The sequence below is a fragment of the Phycodurus eques genome, chromosome 6 (assembly GCF_024500275.1).
Source record: "Phycodurus eques isolate BA_2022a chromosome 6, UOR_Pequ_1.1, whole genome shotgun sequence".
NCBI classification, from domain to species: domain Eukaryota; kingdom Metazoa; phylum Chordata; class Actinopteri; order Syngnathiformes; family Syngnathidae; genus Phycodurus; species Phycodurus eques.
The window spans coordinates 23,702,983-23,720,362 of record NC_084530.1 but is presented as its reverse complement, the minus strand read 5'-3'; the positions used below and the strand labels follow the sequence as shown (position 1 = coordinate 23,720,362).

The 17,380-nt window shown below is 39.9% G+C and overlaps 1 protein-coding gene across 3 annotated transcripts; it reads right to left on the bottom strand.

Moving 5' to 3' along the window:
- Positions 1-520: 520 nt before the first annotated feature.
- On the bottom strand, positions 521-16,837 carry g3bp2a (G3BP stress granule assembly factor 2a). Of its 3 annotated transcripts, none has more exons than XM_061679256.1 (13): positions 16,637-16,837; positions 14,656-14,774; positions 14,487-14,568; positions 13,199-13,372; positions 13,009-13,099; positions 8,414-8,519; positions 8,164-8,338; positions 7,627-7,719; positions 7,423-7,525; positions 7,272-7,328; positions 6,103-6,234; positions 5,850-5,977; positions 521-3,299 (listed from the first exon to the last, which is right to left on the bottom strand). In XM_061679256.1, exons 2-13 carry the CDS (start codon positions 14,748-14,750, stop codon positions 3,024-3,026), a joined length of 1,512 nt encoding a protein of 503 aa, XP_061535240.1. In that variant the 5' UTR covers positions 14,751-14,774; positions 16,637-16,837; the 3' UTR covers positions 521-3,023. The 3 variants fall into 3 exon arrangements, with proteins under 3 accessions (XP_061535240.1, XP_061535241.1, XP_061535242.1); XM_061679257.1 differs by having other exon boundaries at positions 5,859-5,977; XM_061679258.1 differs by lacking the exon at positions 521-3,299 and adding an exon at positions 5,328-5,700 and having other exon boundaries at positions 5,794-5,977.
- Positions 16,838-17,380: the final 543 nt, after the last annotated feature.

The window sequence follows — 17,380 nt, the reverse complement described above, 5'->3', positions numbered from 1 at the left end:
AATGAAATAGCTTTAAATTACAAATTTTAACCCCAGAAAAATGTACCCCGTTTTTAAAATGTATAATAAAAATTGTCAATGTATTTTCAATTTTTCTAATTTATTTCCTTGTGGTGGAACAGTGGTCAAATAGCACATCTGCCTCACAGTTTTGACGTTGGGGATGCAAATCCAGGCTCAAATCCTTCCTCTGTGGAGTATAAATGTTCTCCCCCGTGCTTTTGTCTGGCTATCTGTGGAGTGAAAGTGAATTAATGTGAATGCTTGTTTGCCTATATGTGCCCTACAATGGGCTGGCAACCAGTCCAGGGTGTAATTTACCTCTCGCCCAGTCAGATGGGATGGGCTCCAGCCCAACCACGGACCTAGTGTAGATAAGTACTGTAGAAAATGGATGGGTAACTATTTTGTTGTCACAAAGTGGGATAACCATAGAAACAGAAATGGAATTTGAGAGAAGTCTGGCTGAAATTCCAGAAACAGTAATACCTTTTATGAGCCACTAGGTAACAGTCACAGATGCTCATGAGATTTGGTTTAATACTTTTGAGACTTTTTGTTTTTTCCCCACACAAAACAATGCACTTGCGACACGTTTAACTTTGGATCATCCACTGTACAAATAAAAACAGGCCTCCTTAAAGTAATGGGAAAGTTGCACAACACATGAGCAATGTTATGAGTGGTGCCGATATCAGTAGTTTATTAAGTCTAACACATTCAAAATGAAAAGGAAAACCAAACCTAGAGGAAACTACAAAAAAATGTATTGTAGCAACAAGGGTAAACACAGTAAAAGATGGCTGTCAATTTTTTTTTTTTTTTTTTTTTTTTTAAACAGTCTATTTGCATTCCAAAAGGACTTGCATGATTTACTGTGGCTATCCAGTCTACTTGCAACCAGAGAGGAAAATCATAATGACAAGAACAATTTACACATTTGTCTGCTTTTGAGGATCTATGAGGGGTGGATCGTCATTCTTGCTTTAAAAAAAAAAAAAAGAAAAAACAGGAAAAATCTAAAGCATTAATGAAAAGTACTTCTCTGAAAATAGGTTGCACCAATTCAGTTGAATTTTGGAGAGGCCACGCTCAAAACCGACAGATTGCCCCTGGGAATGTTGTCCCACCCAAAAAAAATACTAATAATTGCGCAATACTTTCTGGACAAGGAAAACCTCATTAGCATATTTAGTTGCTACATCACTTTCCCCATTTTCAGTGCAAGATTATCAAATAAAAATATTTTCCTTTCCAGCAGAAACTAAGAAAGACAAAAAAAAGAGGACCCCTGTAGGACACATGAATATATTAAGCACAATGAGTAAGTGGCATTATTTATATATATATATATATATATTAAAAAAGTAATAAGGCGGCTCGAAAAGGTGATCTCAGGTTGTTGCTGGGTGGTTTACAAAATTGTGAGTAAGTGGACTGTTTTTTTTTTTTTTTTTTTTTAAAGTAACGAATTAACAATCATGAAAACCTGAGAGCAAAAAAAAGAACAGTGGAACCTCAAAAAGTTGGCCTCCAACCTAATTTTTGGTGATGAAACATCAGAAGTTGCTTTTTGGAATTTTGTCATGCCACAGAAAGGTACCATAGAGCAGGAAATTAAATCGTTCAATATGAGCAATCAAATTATCTAAACATGACATGCACACTATTTACCAAGGGGATGCTAACAAAACTGCTCGGTGACAATTTGCCTTATGTCCAATGGTGAGAAGTTTTATTTAGTTAGTTTCTTTAACTATTGCACTTGTATAGCATTAGGTGATTTAATTTTACTGATCATAATCCCTAAATTGCCTGTACAGATTTTACATTGTTTTATGCTTTTGACTTTACTTTTTTTTTTTTGCATTAGAACATGTTTGGGGCAGCTCCACTATGTCAAAATGTAACCAATGTGGCTTGGGTGGGGCTATGAAGAAATATAAAAATTTACCTTTTCTCCTCTGTATTAAAGCACACCCCCTCCAAAAAATCTCTGACAAACGCAAAGAAAATGCACAAAAAGTTACATCTTAAAGCAAGAAATGATCCATAAGCATTAACCTCAACCCGACCAAAGTCCAAAAATCGCTTTAGTAAGAGCGAGGAAGGTGAAAGCAGAAGGCACCGTTTTTTTTGTTTTCTTTTATATATATCAAGAGAAAAGAATTCGATACAGTAAACGATGACTTTTGCTGTACATTTATTCTGTCACTTTTTGACGACAGTGAAGGCGTCCTTCATCCTTAGCTGGCGGGGGGAAAAAAACAAAAGTTTGAATGAAAAGAAACCAGAGCACCACTCGTCCATTCTTTATCCTTTGTCACCCACCCACCCCCATCCAAACATACTGTCATTTGGTGGATTGGATTATTTATACTTAGAAATGAGGCAAAAATAGGTCATCTTGTCCATCCAGCAGTAAAATGGAAATTTTCGGTATACATTGGTCACAGCAGCGAGGCCTGCCCCGTTTGTGTCGTGTCGCTTCGGTGGCTTTCCGAGCGAGAATATCGACATAAGGGGGGGAGAGGAAAAAATAATAAAAAAAAAAATATCCATGAGTGCATATTGGCGAATACGTAATACAAATTTTAAGCAGTGGTCTCTCGAAAAGAGGGGTGGGGAGGTAGGCCTTTCCCCCCAGAACAGCACAACTTCTGCATCTTCCAACAGTAACTACCATAGAAAATGTGCAATGGAAGGTTAAGTCAAGGCAGATAATCTCTTTTATCCAGAATGACAGGCTGTCTTTTTCGTTTTAAACTGTAGTTATAGTCTTTCAGTCCCTCCGAATGTGGCACAAGATGACTCCTGGTTGCTTTCACCACACAAAATATACAAATGATAAGTTTGTGATTTCTTGCCGTAGCAAAAAAATAAAAAAAATCCTCGGCTCACAATTAAATAAGCGCGACAGCGTGTGTCACATTCCAAAGCAAAGAGGGAACCCAAAAAAAAAATAGTTTAAGGACAACCAAAATATATATGTTTGAAGCCGGCGGTACGATTCCCCGCTCTCCTCAACGGCGCTGGGTCGTGAAGCGACCTTCGCCGAGGCCTACCAAGCCCCTTCCAGACCCCATGCCCGGTTTGGGCGGCATGCCGCCTCGGGGTGGCGGTCCCCTGCCGTCGCGCTCCCGCATCATGCCGCTCCCCATGATGCCCCGCGGGCCTCCAGGCCCTCGGTCATTGCGCCTCATGTCCCGACGATCGTCGCCCCGGATCTCTCGCTCGCGCGCAGCCCTCGTCTTCTTCTCTTCCACATTGAGACGCACCTCGCCTCGGAACATGATGGGCTGCAGGAGGAAGGGCAAAGTCAGATCAGGATGGCGGAAGCACACCAACACCCAAATACATTGTTTCCAAGTGTAAGATCTTATTTTCATATAACCTGAGTATTATTGTATTATTTCTGTGGATGTTGATGCAAGTTAGTGCTTGGGGAAAAAAAAGGTGGTTGGGGGCGGGAGTTTAATTATTATTTAAAAACATACAGTAATAATTAAACAGAATTAAAATTAATTTAACAGTTTATGTCACACTTTCTTCAGTTGTGCTGCTCATTCTAGTGTATGTACCTTTGGCACCTGGGGGCAGTGTAAGACAGACAAATGGACGGATATACTGCTCAATGAGAAGTCTCAACTCATCACTACGACACTAAAATTAGTTTTTCTTCGCAAACCCTAACCCTTGTTAAATGGCACGTCTACGTGTGTTCTCGCAAGGTTTTGTGTTCAGATATCTGTTGCTCAAAGTGTAATAAAACCGCCACATAGATGCTAATTGTTAGCCCAAGTTTCTATAGTGTTTCCGATTGTATGTTAGCATACAAGTAGTGGAGGCTGCGTGGGGTTGCTTTAAATGCATAACATGCAATTTCACTTTAAGGTTTAGTTTGACAGTGACAGTCATCTGAGATTGCCAATAAACAGCTTGAAGCATCGTTTTTGAAGCATATTTACTAATTATATCTGCCAAACGGATGCTTCTCATCAAGTGGGGTTGAGTCACCTTCCACCATAAAGTGCTTAAGTTTAAACTCAAAAGTCAAAGAAAAAAAAGCCAGCCGATTGATCTCGAAAGTCAGGTCACTCGTATCTCCCGGCACCACAGTAAAGCAAATCCCAAAAGGGGGCGGGACGGAGCAAAACTTGCTTTACAAGGAGGGAAAAAAATTCCAATTGAAATTGTGAAACAGATTCTTGTAGAAAAAAAATATATATATATATTTTAAGGTTATTATCAGCCAGCCCTACCTTCTGATAAGTGGTACATAAGAGATTGCTGGTTAAGCTGTTAATGTGGTTTCATATTAATATGAGTGTTTATGTATGAATGTCGCTGCTGTGACAATTTCCCTTACGGAATGAATAAAGTATTGGCATATAATCACGGTGTCGCGATTGTAGGACAATGTATTGTGATATGGTGAAATATTGTGGGATCATATCGAGTTTCTTGAGAAGAAAATCTATATCTTGTAAGATTGATTTGAATGCTTCGAGGAAACACTAAGAATCCTAACAGTATATTAAAATCCAAAAGCTAGTTTATTTTTAGGCTTGTCGTGTCTTTTGACATAGTACTGTAAATATCTGACAGCCAATAAAGTTATTTTTAAAAAAAGTGTCGGCGGTGTGGGACAGACGAACCTTTACTACGATGCCGCTCGCAAGCAGGCAACAAAACATTATGTAGCCTAGCAAGCTAGTGCTAGCACTAACGGTTGTAAGCGAACATGCAGGGGTTCTGTCAAATCATGCTCTTAAGTTTTGGTTTGTGTGAAATAATTTAATTACAATAAAGTAATTTATTTACACTAAGTTAGCACCCATTATTTTTGTCAGGTTGTATTGTTGGTTTGACCTGACTGATTAGAATACATGATCTGACAAGAGCAGTGATTTCCAACTTTTATGGAGCCAAGTAAGATTTTACAATTTAAAAATCAACAAACAAAAATGTCACAAAAAGTGGATCCATTAATTACTGTCTATACTTCCTGACAACTAATAGAAGACCATTTACTTGTTGTGTCACTATGCCTCAATGGCATAAATAGATGAACAAAGATACATTTATTGTAAATATTGTAATTATATTGTAAATATAATTTTTTGAGCCCTGCGATTGGCTGGCGACCAGTTCGGGCTCTCACCCGGAGATAGTTGGGATAGGCTCCAGCACGCCTGTGACCCTAGTGAGGATATGCGGAACGGAAGGTGAATGAACTAATGAATAATTTTTTTGAGCAATTAAGTACACAAATATATACAGTAAATGAACAAGTAATTTAAATAGACATTGCTCCATCTTGTGATCGGATCAGTGATTGTTTTTTTTTTTTTTTTTTAAACTCGCTGATCGGCCCCAAAAATCCTGATCGTGTAAAGCCTAATTAAAACTACTATATATTCCCATGGAGTCTGCACAGTCTCCATTTAATTGCATGCTTTTCCCTGTGCTCAACGTCATGACACTGGATTTTTGTATGTGATCCAACTATTCGTCGTAAGAGTGCTGGACCTTCGTGTAAACCTAAAACCTTTATTGTGCCAAGGCAAATATTTTTAACATCAGAGAAAATCTCACAGCACACCATCAAGCAAAAATTGCAGATACACAGATTAATTATATACCTTCTGCCATCTAGTTGAAGAGCACTTAATTGTTCTGCCTGACACTATGAAGTCACTGGAATAAATATATTAACAAAGATACATTATTGTTTTGCAAGTAAATGACTTTAGGACCAATTGTGCAGACCATTGGTTGGGAATCACTGACCTAAACCAAAGCACCACCCAGTGAGTAAAAGTGGGTAATGAAATGTCAATACATGCCCCGTCTACCTTGGCCCCAAGGATTTTCTGCACGGGATCTGAGTCATCAAACACCACAAATCCAAAGTTGGGGAGCTTCCCGCTGACACCCTTGGTGTTGATGCGCAGCTCCACGACATTCCCGTAGGCTGCAATGTGGAAAAAGACAAAAATTAAATCCTAAACTAGCTCCATATGCACAGTCACTGATGTCCACAATGTATCCTGCCAAGTGTCGTCCAAATGATGTTCAAAAATTACAACGCATGCATACTCATGAAGAAGTCTTTGAGCTCGCTCTCGTCGATATCGTGCGGGAGGTTGCCGACAAAAAGCTGGTGGCTGTCCGGGTAGCGCACGGTTCGCCTGCCGTCCATTTCGCCGGATTCACCTTCCCCTCTGCCACCTGCCGTGTAAAACACAGAACTTAATGCGTGCACAAAAATTCTTCAATCATTAAATTAGTGTGTCACTGTAGAACCTCCACCAAGGCCAAATTTTTTAAATAAACTCCCCACGGCTGAGTCATACAGCAAAGAAACATCTATTCCTGCTAGTGCCCCATTAGAAACATCAGTTGTGCAGTTACATATTAATCCCAAACAGAGCATTTTTGTGAATGTTAAATTGTTGAAAATTTTACAGGCTTTAAAATGTAATAAAGATTGAGGTACAAGGGACATTTACTCCAAGAGGAAGCACGTTCAAGAGAAATATAATTTTTTTTCCTTAAAAATAATGTGAAAATGAAGTGGATACAAGTAAATGGTGGTGGGGGGGGGAGAAAAAAAGTACAAAAGCCTGTGTTTGGTTTCAGTAAAAAACAAAGCCCAGTTTTAGTAGTTATAGTTTTAGCCAGTTTGGTGTTCAGTGACTGTCAGTGGACGGTGTCAGTGGAGGCAGGTGTGCCAAGAAATTGCTTCTGTTTTAACTGCATTTTGTTAAAAATGAAATTTTTTTTTAATTGTTTTTAAGTTTTTAACAAAACTGGGTCAAAAAGCAGTAGCTATCAAAGGGGCCTTTTCTGGACACTGGTATGACAAAACCGAGGTGTTTTTTTTAAATTAAATTGACACTTTTATACTAAGTCCATGTTACCGGGTAACTCTATAGGAGGTCTAAAGGGCCAAAATATGAAACCGTTAATGCATTGCTGAGGTGTTGGATCAGGACTCAGGATTGGCAGATACCAAAAAATCACGTGACTTTGATTCGGATGTAAAAAAATGTGATCAGGATATCCCTATTGCATGCAATTGCAAAGGGTAACATGTATTTATGAGAAGGAAATACAAGCTATTTGGGAAATATTGTACATTGTTTTTTTGTCCCTTTTCCAACATTTCATGAAAATGAAGTCTTTAACTTCCTGCCTTGAACACTGCGCTTCGTTGAGGTAAAAATCAAGACACTCAGTAACGCGACTTCAAAATTCACATTTACCTTTAACAAAACTCAGGTGCGGTTTTCCCATTTGCCCCTCCGATGATGGCACGACATCTATTGTGAGAGCAAGAGGAGGGGGCATCGATTTAAAAATGTCATTAAATTCGAAAGATTGTCACGGCAGAAAAAGAATGAAGCTGGGCAGTACCTGGTCGGGGTCCTCGCGGGGGGAAGGCCGGTCTGTCACGTGTGCGCTGGTCTCGGGGTCGGAGCGGGGCCGGCTGCGTCTCTAGCTTGGCTTCAACTCGGGGCTATAGACGAAACATTATAAATGTGTCTGAATGGTATGCTTTTTGGTAAGTAGGGAAGATTAATGAATTTCAATTTAAAAGGTGTTTCAAAGTATGGTTACCTGTGAGCTTGGCACTTTGACAACGTGGGGTGAGATTCCAGAGGTGCCAGCAGGAGGCAGGTTTTTGCTGGTCACGGAGGCCCATGAAAAGGTCTGGGGGGAAGCAGAGTGTCAACTTTCCAATGGAAATCTTGTAAATCCACGTTGTGTTGAATCTAACTGCATTTTGCCATTTTTCTGTGTAATAATGTTCAAAATAAGCTGTCTGTGGCAAAAAAAAGTCTAGAAAGAAATTGCTTGAAAAATACAAGAAATTAATGCATCCCAGTACAAGAGTACCACTACTTTAGTAATAATTCATATTTTATCTACACAATTATCCTCCCACTGTGCCCATTTTGCATCTGTGCAGACAACTGCAGTTTATTACTGCTACAGTAAGTACGGGAACAAGGGAGGGGGGAAAAACAAAACAACGCTGATTGCATAAACCTTAAGGTTGTAGTGCAAGGAAAAAAAAAAAATCTAAGCATTAAAACATTTTAAGAGCTACTGATCAAGACGCGTTTCGAGACTTTTCATTTAGTTATCACATACCTTGGGTGGCTCCTGAGCATGGGGTGGAGATTCCACCGGGACTGGTGAGGGAGCTTTTTCCTCCATTTCTTCCAGAACCTTCTCATCCACTTCAGACTTTACCTCCTCAACTTTGGACTCAGGCTCCATTTCTGGTTCTGGAGCCGGCTCCTCCATGGGCTCCTCCACTCCGTTACTGCAGAGCACAAAATGGGCTCAAATTGAACATCAATGCCTCAAAGTGAATAAAAGGAGAGATGCATGAGCATACGTGACGGGGTGAGGCTCGTAGTAGGCGGTGCTGTTGGGGTTCTCTTGCAGCGGCTCAGGGGATGCCTGTCTCTCTTCTGGCTCCTGTTCAACTTCCTCCTCTGATTCTGAGGGGAAAACAATTACATTTTATAACACCTGTCAGAGAATTCGAGCAGCAGCAACAACAACAAAAATTAAGCTAAAATCTGACAAAAATGGCACCCTAGAACCTCTAAGGCAGTGATTCCTAACCACTGTGCCACGGCACGCTATCATCAGGTGTGCTGCATAAAAATGATCTAATTTTACTCAGTAGTCTGAAAATTATTTACTACAAATGACAGGTACAACAATGAAACACTTCCACTCGATGACAGAAGGTACAATTAACCTGTGTATCATCCACCTCTGGCCACAGAATTGAACTTGGTCACTGTCGCAAGAATAATGAAAATCTGGTGGGGATCTCACAATTTACAGCGTTAAGGTAAAATAAAGTAATTTAAGCAACAACAAGACACTTATTTACAGAACAAACAATTGTTCAACCAAACGGGCCCATCTTTCACACTAAGTAAGTAAACTTGTGAGTAAATTGAGACAAGATCATTATTACAATATCTATACTTTGTGACATTTTTGTTTGGTGCTGTGCCTTAAGATTTTTCTAATGAAAAATATGTGCCTTGGCTTAAAGGCTGAGAACACCTCTAAGGTCTAAAACAATTTTTTTTTCAATGATTTTCCCATTGAAATTAATGGAAACGGCAATAATGAGTTCCAGGGTCGTGAAACTAACTGAACACAACATTTTTAACTATGATACAAGTGTAAAACAAGTTCAAAATGTAAAAACAATAGTGACTGACATTACAGATGGATCCCACACTCATTTTCAGCATTCCTAAGACCCCTTTCATACTTTCCGCATTGTCCGTCCACAGACCATTTTGGACTGCACGCAGTTCCATTCATACTACATTTCAGGGTTCACGTCGGTGCGCATTGCACGCAGGTGCACTGATCCACACATCCCCATCCGACGCATGCACATTTACTCAAATTGGTGACCCCGCGAAAGCGAAACAAAACAGAGCTCCTGTGTCTCTTGCATTTGGCTGAAGAGAAAGAAAAAGTAAAACAAAAGATACAATGTGAAACAACTGAACGTGAATAATAGAAGGGACGGACAATTCAGCAAACGAGTGTAAGAAATGAGCGCAATCAATAAAGGAGACGCATCATCAGTACATTCTAATGCCAGCCTCAAATTTTGATGAACTGGTCTTTCGCATTGCCCCTCATACGCAGCACACGCGTGTTCGCCGTGCTTTATATGCGGTCAGCTTTCGCGGACAAAAATTGGGCGCCGCGCAATTGACTGCAAATGGATGATGATATTTACGTTACATGGACCAACACGCACCCTGAAAATATTCGGTCGCGGAAAGTATGAATTGGCCTATAACTGTCAGAAAAGAAGCTCAGCAGTGCAAAATGTAAAAAATAAAATAAAATAATAATACACTACCCAAAATTAACAAGTGACAATGTGCATAGTTACAATATGTACCCCTTTACGCGGCTGCTTTGAATTGGTGAAAGACAAACAGAGCCAAATAAAAATAAATGATTATAGACGTCTGGTTCGAACTAGCATTGCAACAATTAATGGATTAATCGACAACTAATCGATTATCAAATTCATCGACAGCTATTTTGATAATCGATTAATCGCTTAGAGTCATTAACTTGGGGGGGGAAAAATCTGATTTGAGCCTCTTAACTCTATTCTCATATTTCAGAATTCTTCCATTAAAGCAGACCGATTAACTTTGGTTTCAATCAAAATAAGATATTTGCAAATATCTGCTTTTACTTTGGAGAACAATGACCAACATTTTCTGACATTACGGCCCAAATCAGTAACTGACCCGTAATGTATTTATGAAAAGAAAAAAAAAAAAAAAGTGTTTAATCTGTTGAAAAAATAAGTTGCAGCTGTAATTGACATTTTGTTGAACCTGAAGCAGCCTCAGAAGTGTATATCAAACTAGCAGCCCTTTGCATTAATCAGTATCCAAGAAGTAACTCTGTTTCAAAAACGTTGGCGACTACAACGTCACTCCTTCTCGTGTGATATTGCTTATTTGGATTTGTTTCATCATTAAACAATACCGAATGCACAATAATAATCACTTAATGAACATTAACCAGACAATGAAAATTTGCAATAAACTTATGTAAAATATTTTTTAATCCAATTATTCACATCAACAGATCAATAGAATAATCGATTCGATAAATAAAAAAAATAATAGTGACAGCCCCAGTTCGAACGCGAACGTATTGTTTCTCATCTTTCTCTTGACCTTATCATACATTGAGCAGTTAGACGTTAGCAGCTGATCAGCTGTTAACTTCCACTATAGCCTAAAGCGAGCTGGACCTTTCGCTGAATCATCTTGAGAAGTTTGCCACCCTGCTTTCTCCAGCATCAACCACACAAGGAAGGAGCCTCACCTGCCTGCTTGCCTGCATGCCGGACCTCTACTGCAATCTTCCATCGCTGCTGTTCACTGTCACGCCGGTCGGCTATCTGCCCCTACCAACTCCTCCCCTAACATGGCGCGCCAAACACTCAACATTTTAATTACCCACAACAATACGTTAAGCATCTTTGGGCCCCTTAAAGGTGGTATATAAATGTAGGTTACAGTGGTACCTCGACCTACAAGTTTTTCGCGATATGAGCTGTCGGTCTGACGATTTGTTTGACTCGAGTTGCGAGCAAGAAATTGAGTAACGAGGGCTAGTGGGAGCGGACGTCACAATAAGCAAAAGATGGTGAACAGTTCTTAAAAAGGAGGCCAAGTGTTTGCTTCAAGCCGTTTATTACCATTCCCAACTGAAGTGTAAAACTACACAAAACCAACAGAATCACACCTTGTGTATTTGACCAAACCACATAATTTGCCTTCACAAACTCCACTAGCTTAATGCTAACACACAATGCAAAACACCGTAGACCGGCTGATGGACACTGATGTCGCGGTATTAATAACACTTTAAACGATATACAGTCTTCCCTTGCCGCTGCACGTTTTATAGCTGCAGTGCTTCGTGGGTTTTTCCAAAAAAAAAAAAAAAAAAATTCATCAAAAAATAAACATGAAAAAATACAGCCATATCAGCAGCCATATTGCGGAAAGACGCGTTGTTTCATGTTGATGCACGAGAGGTTTCCCTGCATGCCAAACAAAGAGATTAGTTGACTCAGAGGCTTTGTACATGCCTGAACTGTACTGTACATACCACGGCCACTCATACAAGACGCGTGATTGGTTCCCGGCGCGACATCGACCAATGAGAACACGAGTGGATTTATCCCGTGAGCTGATTGGCTGCGCATCATCGCCCAGCATCTTCCCTTGTTGTGTCTCGCCAGTCTCGTCCACGCTGTTGACTGTCTCGCATACTTAGTGGCACTGTTTGTGATAACCTTTTTTGTTTAAGCAATAACTTTTTTTGATTAGTTAAGCCCTTACAATGCCGCTTAAGCGTTGTGGCCCTGCGAAAGCTTCCTCCGGGGCACCCAGGACGAAGAAGAAGACGACCATCAGTGAAAAAGTTAAACATTTAGATATGATCAAAGAGGGCAGAAGTTATGCATTTGTGGCACGCCATTATGGCGTGAATGAATCTACATTGCGGTACATCAAGAAACAGGAAGCAAACATCCGCAAAACTGCTTCAATAAGGAAGCGAAACGTGAAAAAACAAAGACAACAACTACCCATCACCATGTTTTTCTCCAAGGTAAAACCCCAGCCACACCATCAGCGCCTCCAGCAGAAAAGTCTCCAAGTGAACCTAAAGTCTCTACGAGTCAAGTGAGAGCCTCTCCTCTGCCACCAAACGCAAGCCTCTTCGCCTCTCTCAGAAGGCAATGTTGATGGATGTTAATTACAGTATAAGGTTGTATAATTCAAGATTTAAGTAAATATGTGTACCGTTGTAATCTTTGTCTCAAATATGTAAAGTATAAATACTGTTTACATATTTTAAACATGCTGGTACCCACATACATAATTTTTTTAAAAAGGCATATATTCTTTATCTTTCCTTATGAAATTACTAATAATACAGCATCTTACTGAGCTGTTGTAACCTTCACTGTCGTATATTAACTTTGTATTATACTGCCCTCTGGTGGCCAAGGCACACAGACCAGAAGGAACAGCACTATGCCCATTGAATTATGATGTGCAAAGTGTTTAATTCATCAATTCTTTTTAATCATAGTATTACTCGATGTTTATATGAAGTACAATACATTAAGAGTGATGTTTTTCTCATGTCAAAAAAACAAGTTGGTGTTTTTTTTTTTTTAAAGATTAATGGCATTTTCATTTATGTCAATGTGGAAAGATGATTTGAGATGCGAGTTGTTTGAGTTACAAGCGGTCACGGAACAAATTAAACTCATAAGTCAAGGCATCACTGTATTATCATCATCATTAATACTATGCTACTTTAGGAGGAATATTTTTCCCCTGAAAGATTGGTCAAATTCTATATTTCAGCTTTCCATTTTATTTGCGAATGCCTTACCCTCGTCAAGTTCGGCTTCAGAGTCGCAAAAAACTTCGTCCTCGTAACGGAAGATGTCATTGTGTACATAGAACTTGTTGGCCACTGAACCCTGGCGAAGGCAATTCAAAAGATTCATCAATTTTTCATTTTATTACAAACCGATACCACAGCCATGAACAATAGAGCAAGGCGTGTAGCGGTGGCCTACCTCTGGAGCGAGCACAAACGTCTGCATGAACTTCCGCATGGGCTGCCCGTTGTTGGAGAGTTCCCCGAGAACCTGCACCACCACGCCGTCGCTGAGCGTGGCGTGGGCATCCACGTGGCGGATCTTTGTACGGCACTCGCTGAACTGCAGAGACATGACCTTGTTGTGGATATCCTACGAGACGCACAACAAAACTTGTCAGTCAAACGGCTTGTGAGTTGGACTATATACTTATAATGTATCAAATATATACATAAGCGTAGCACAGTAGATAGGGTTGAGTGGAGAATTGAGAGTTTAGCCCTAAATGTGAGTTTTGATTTTTCTCTTGATTTGTTTTGTAATGTCACCACAGAAGAGAACCAGTGACACCCAAATCACTGTGCAGTGTCATAAGCTTTTACGATTATGTTTACATTCACTATGGTTATTGCTGGCCCTAAATGCCAAAATCTCCCACAATGCAGCGCAGTTTTTGGATTGCATTGTGGGAGTGTTGGCTACTGTAGGCACAAAAAAGATACCTGAAGCATGAAGCCAATGATGTTTATGTGGTACAAGAAAAAGCTAAAGGTTCTGAGCTTTCCACGGCCAAGACTGTTCATGAATTGAAAATAGCATGCAATTTTTAAAAGTGTTCATAAACCGAACTGTTCGTAAACCGAGGTAATTCATTTTTACCAAGTAAGCAAATTGTCCCTTGAATCATGTGGTGCTAATCCAGCCTGCATACAGTGACACCCTTGATTTACAGGTTGAATCTATTCTGTGACCAAGCTCGTAATTTCACTTACTCTTATATCAAATAATTTTTCCCCATTGAAAGGAACTGAAATGCCATTAATCCATTGCTAAAAAAACAACAACAAAAAAATAGATGTTTGTTACATTTAAAAAAATAAAATAAAAAAATATATACATTATTTTATATAAAAACTATACGGTAAAGAAACAAATTAGTTTCATAAAGTGTAATTATATACTGTCGTATTCTTGTGTCAGATGTGTGGGTTGAAGGTGCATGGCCGAGTGAGGGACTCCAGGAGCTGGAGTGAGTGTCTGGGTGTGAGTTGTGGCCTACAGCAGCTCCTTGCGAGTGTTCTCATTTTTATTTGTGTGTTTGTTAAATAAACGGCTGACAGTGCATCAGCAAGTGTGGCTCTCCTTGCCCAAAAACGTGCACAACAAAGCAAAAAAAGTGACGGCTCATAACTCGACAAACTCGTAAATTGAGGTACCACTACACTGTGCTTTATTCTGCGGGTGGGGGCCATTGTTGGTGACCTACCGCCTGCCCGTACACTGCTTCCACTAGCTTCCCACTCGGGTCGAGACCCCCGTGAACATAGGAAGAGTTCCTCCCGTAGAACCTGACAACAAAGCAGCGTTAAACAGTTAAGTGATACACCCTCACAGAGAAACAACAAAGCACCATGTACGTGCTTATCGATCATTACCTGTGCAGGAAGTCTGGCGCCTTGTTTAACAGTGTGTAATACTGCCTCACAAACTCCCGCCCTACAAGCAGGGGACTTGGTTTCTCCATCACCATTTCTTTGGTAAACAATATTAAGTGCTAGGAGAGAAACACATGGTTTGGTTATATCAATGCTCATCTACATTAAGCATATGTTAGTAGTTGTATAAACGCAAAAAGTGGACGCCATCTATGTGGAATTTTCTATTAAAAAAAAACAAAACAAAAAACGACCATGTCGAAGAGCTCTAAAATCCTCCATTGCAAATAAATTCAGGAAAAAATAGATAAGTGCACAACCTATCTATTCTACTGTCCACACAAATGTTCCTTTTGTTCTATTTGAGTCGAGTTTTTAGGGCAAGTGAGGGCATTTGAAACGTCTCTGTAATTTTAACGCATTGAACCCCTTGGCATTTCGGTCCTTACCAGCAAAAACAAACTTGTCAGCCAATCGGAGAAGTGTGCTCCAAGTAGCAGGCAAAATGAAAGGGTCAAGGAGATGTATTGACAAATAATGAAGTTATACTGTTTAACACTAATTTAAAGGGTTTTTTTTAACCAGATTTTTGATGGGCGATCTCAAAACAAAAATGTTCCACAAAAATACTTTTTTACTACACAAGAACGCACCATCCGATTTTCAAAATTCTTGGTGCGTTGTACACTGGTTGAAGTGGCCATTCCTACCAGGCTTAAGCGGTCTTAATTGAGAAATCTCTTCACATTTCTAGTAGTAGTTAGTCTGTCATTATCTCCCCAAAGTTGATTTACTGTCAGGGGTTTTCCTGGCTCAATTGTAACTGGTACCATTCTGATTATGCAGGCTGTTTAGGTAACAACAGCTTTCATGATGTCAGAGGTTTACGTGGCCTGAAAAAATAGACGGCAGTGGCCCATTCCAAATTCTGTATGCAGAAAAAAATCCTGACATTTAGGGTTTTAATAAATAAATAAATAAAAGTTCTTTGTCTCACTTCTCGGCCTGCATCAGTCACACAACTGCGGACTGTTAGCATGGAGGCTAAATCAGAAGCTGAGTGTGACATGATCAGACATCACGTCCATTCTGTGAGATAAAGAAGCAGGTCGAGACAATACAGGACACTCTACACAAGGCAGAAAGTCTGATTATTAGCCCCATAATTATGTTTTTAATTCCTACTCTTTGTACAGCGGTGGCCTACATGAACAATACAAGCCTCTTGTCTGTAGCATTATGTCATGTTTTAGTTAGCGTAGTCGACGTCCCCCGGACTTGTCAATTATAATCCTAATAAAATACACAGAGACATTTTGACGATAATTAAACAAAATGTCGCCCCGCGGCTACCCCGTACCAACTCGCGTTAGCACCGGCTAGGCTAACTTGTGGCGTCGTCCTTATTTCTTTCAGTCTTGGGACACTCGCGGTTACATCGACTAGAATATCGTGTAAATAAGACTTTTTATGAGCGTTATTCTGTCAAAGCCTGTAAGAATTTACCAAACAATGTAAGAAGCACGTTGCTAAAATTCACATTAACTGCAAATGGAGGGGACACACAAACAACGACAACAGAAAGCGAAGGTAGCAGTTGTAACATCAATCGTTACAAATTGGTACTTTAAATATATTCAATGCCACAGTCTTACATTTATAAAAAAATAAAGAAATAAATGTTTTTGGATTTTTTTCCCCCTTACAATTTATAATTGACTGTCGAGCCTCAATTTATCAAACGTTCTGCGGTCTACAAAACAAAAGGCAGGGGCAACGAGAATGTAGAAATCCCGCTAATTGCCAGCTACTGTGGGGTGTTTGTAAAAAAAAAAAAAGGGGGGGGGGCAACCTACGAGTTTGTTTAACAACATTAAAATACTGCCGGCTCCTCTTAAAGAACAGTTTGATGAGACAATGCTGCTAAAGTTAGCATTTAGCTTGACAGCCAGCCACAACATTGACGATAAGGCTAACTTACCGTGTGAAAGACCTATGTAGACAGAATGGATTATAGTTATAGTAATATTAATAATAGCAATATAAGCAACAGTGAACCGAGAATACACAGCCAGGTGCTTTTCGTCCACTTGGCAACGATTAATGATCTCCAAGGAATGAGGGATTGAAGCTTTAAAGCAATAGGTTTCGATTTATTGTTTTACCCCTGCATTTTGGGGCAAGAACCCCCAAGCGCACCGAGCCGACCAATCATCGGTCTGCACTGGGCAGCATGAACATAGATATGAAGACGTGTAGCTACGACGCTCCTGCGTGCCTACGGCGACGCTAAACTCGGCGGGTGAATGCCCTCAGCGCATTCCATGTGTTTGGACGGCCAGAAAGCCAAAATAACAATGATGCCGCGACCGTAGTGAGGATAAGCGGTGCAGAAAATAGATGGATGGATATTATTACATTCACATAATATTAATTTAAAATGTCTTGGCTGAAAGTTGGGCGTGCGCCCCCCCCCCCAAAAAAAAATCACTCATACAGGGCCCTCCAGCCTCAGTTTGGTGTCTTGGGCTGGTTACCTAGTAACCGGTCAGCAGCATACTCAACACTATTACGTAACATCATCCAAATTAAACAAAAATAAATATTTAACTACAATGTATGAATTGACACAGAATGTATACCAACACGAAACCAATCAAAGACAGGTAAACTAATGGATAAAAAAAACAAATTAAAAACAATTTTAAAAAACAATAAAACTAGA

Coding starts and splice junctions, on each gene's coding strand:
- g3bp2a (XM_061679256.1), bottom strand. CDS start 14,750: ATGGTGATGGAGAAACCAAGTCCCCTGCTTGTAGGGCGGGAGTTTGTG. Junction 14,569..14,655: donor GCGCCAGACTTCCTGCACAG/GTAATGATCGAT, acceptor CTTTGTTGTCAG/GTTCTACGGGAGGAACTCTT. Junction 5,978..6,102: donor GCTCAAAGACTTCTTCATGA/GTATGCATGCGT, acceptor TCCACATTGCAG/CCTACGGGAATGTCGTGGAG.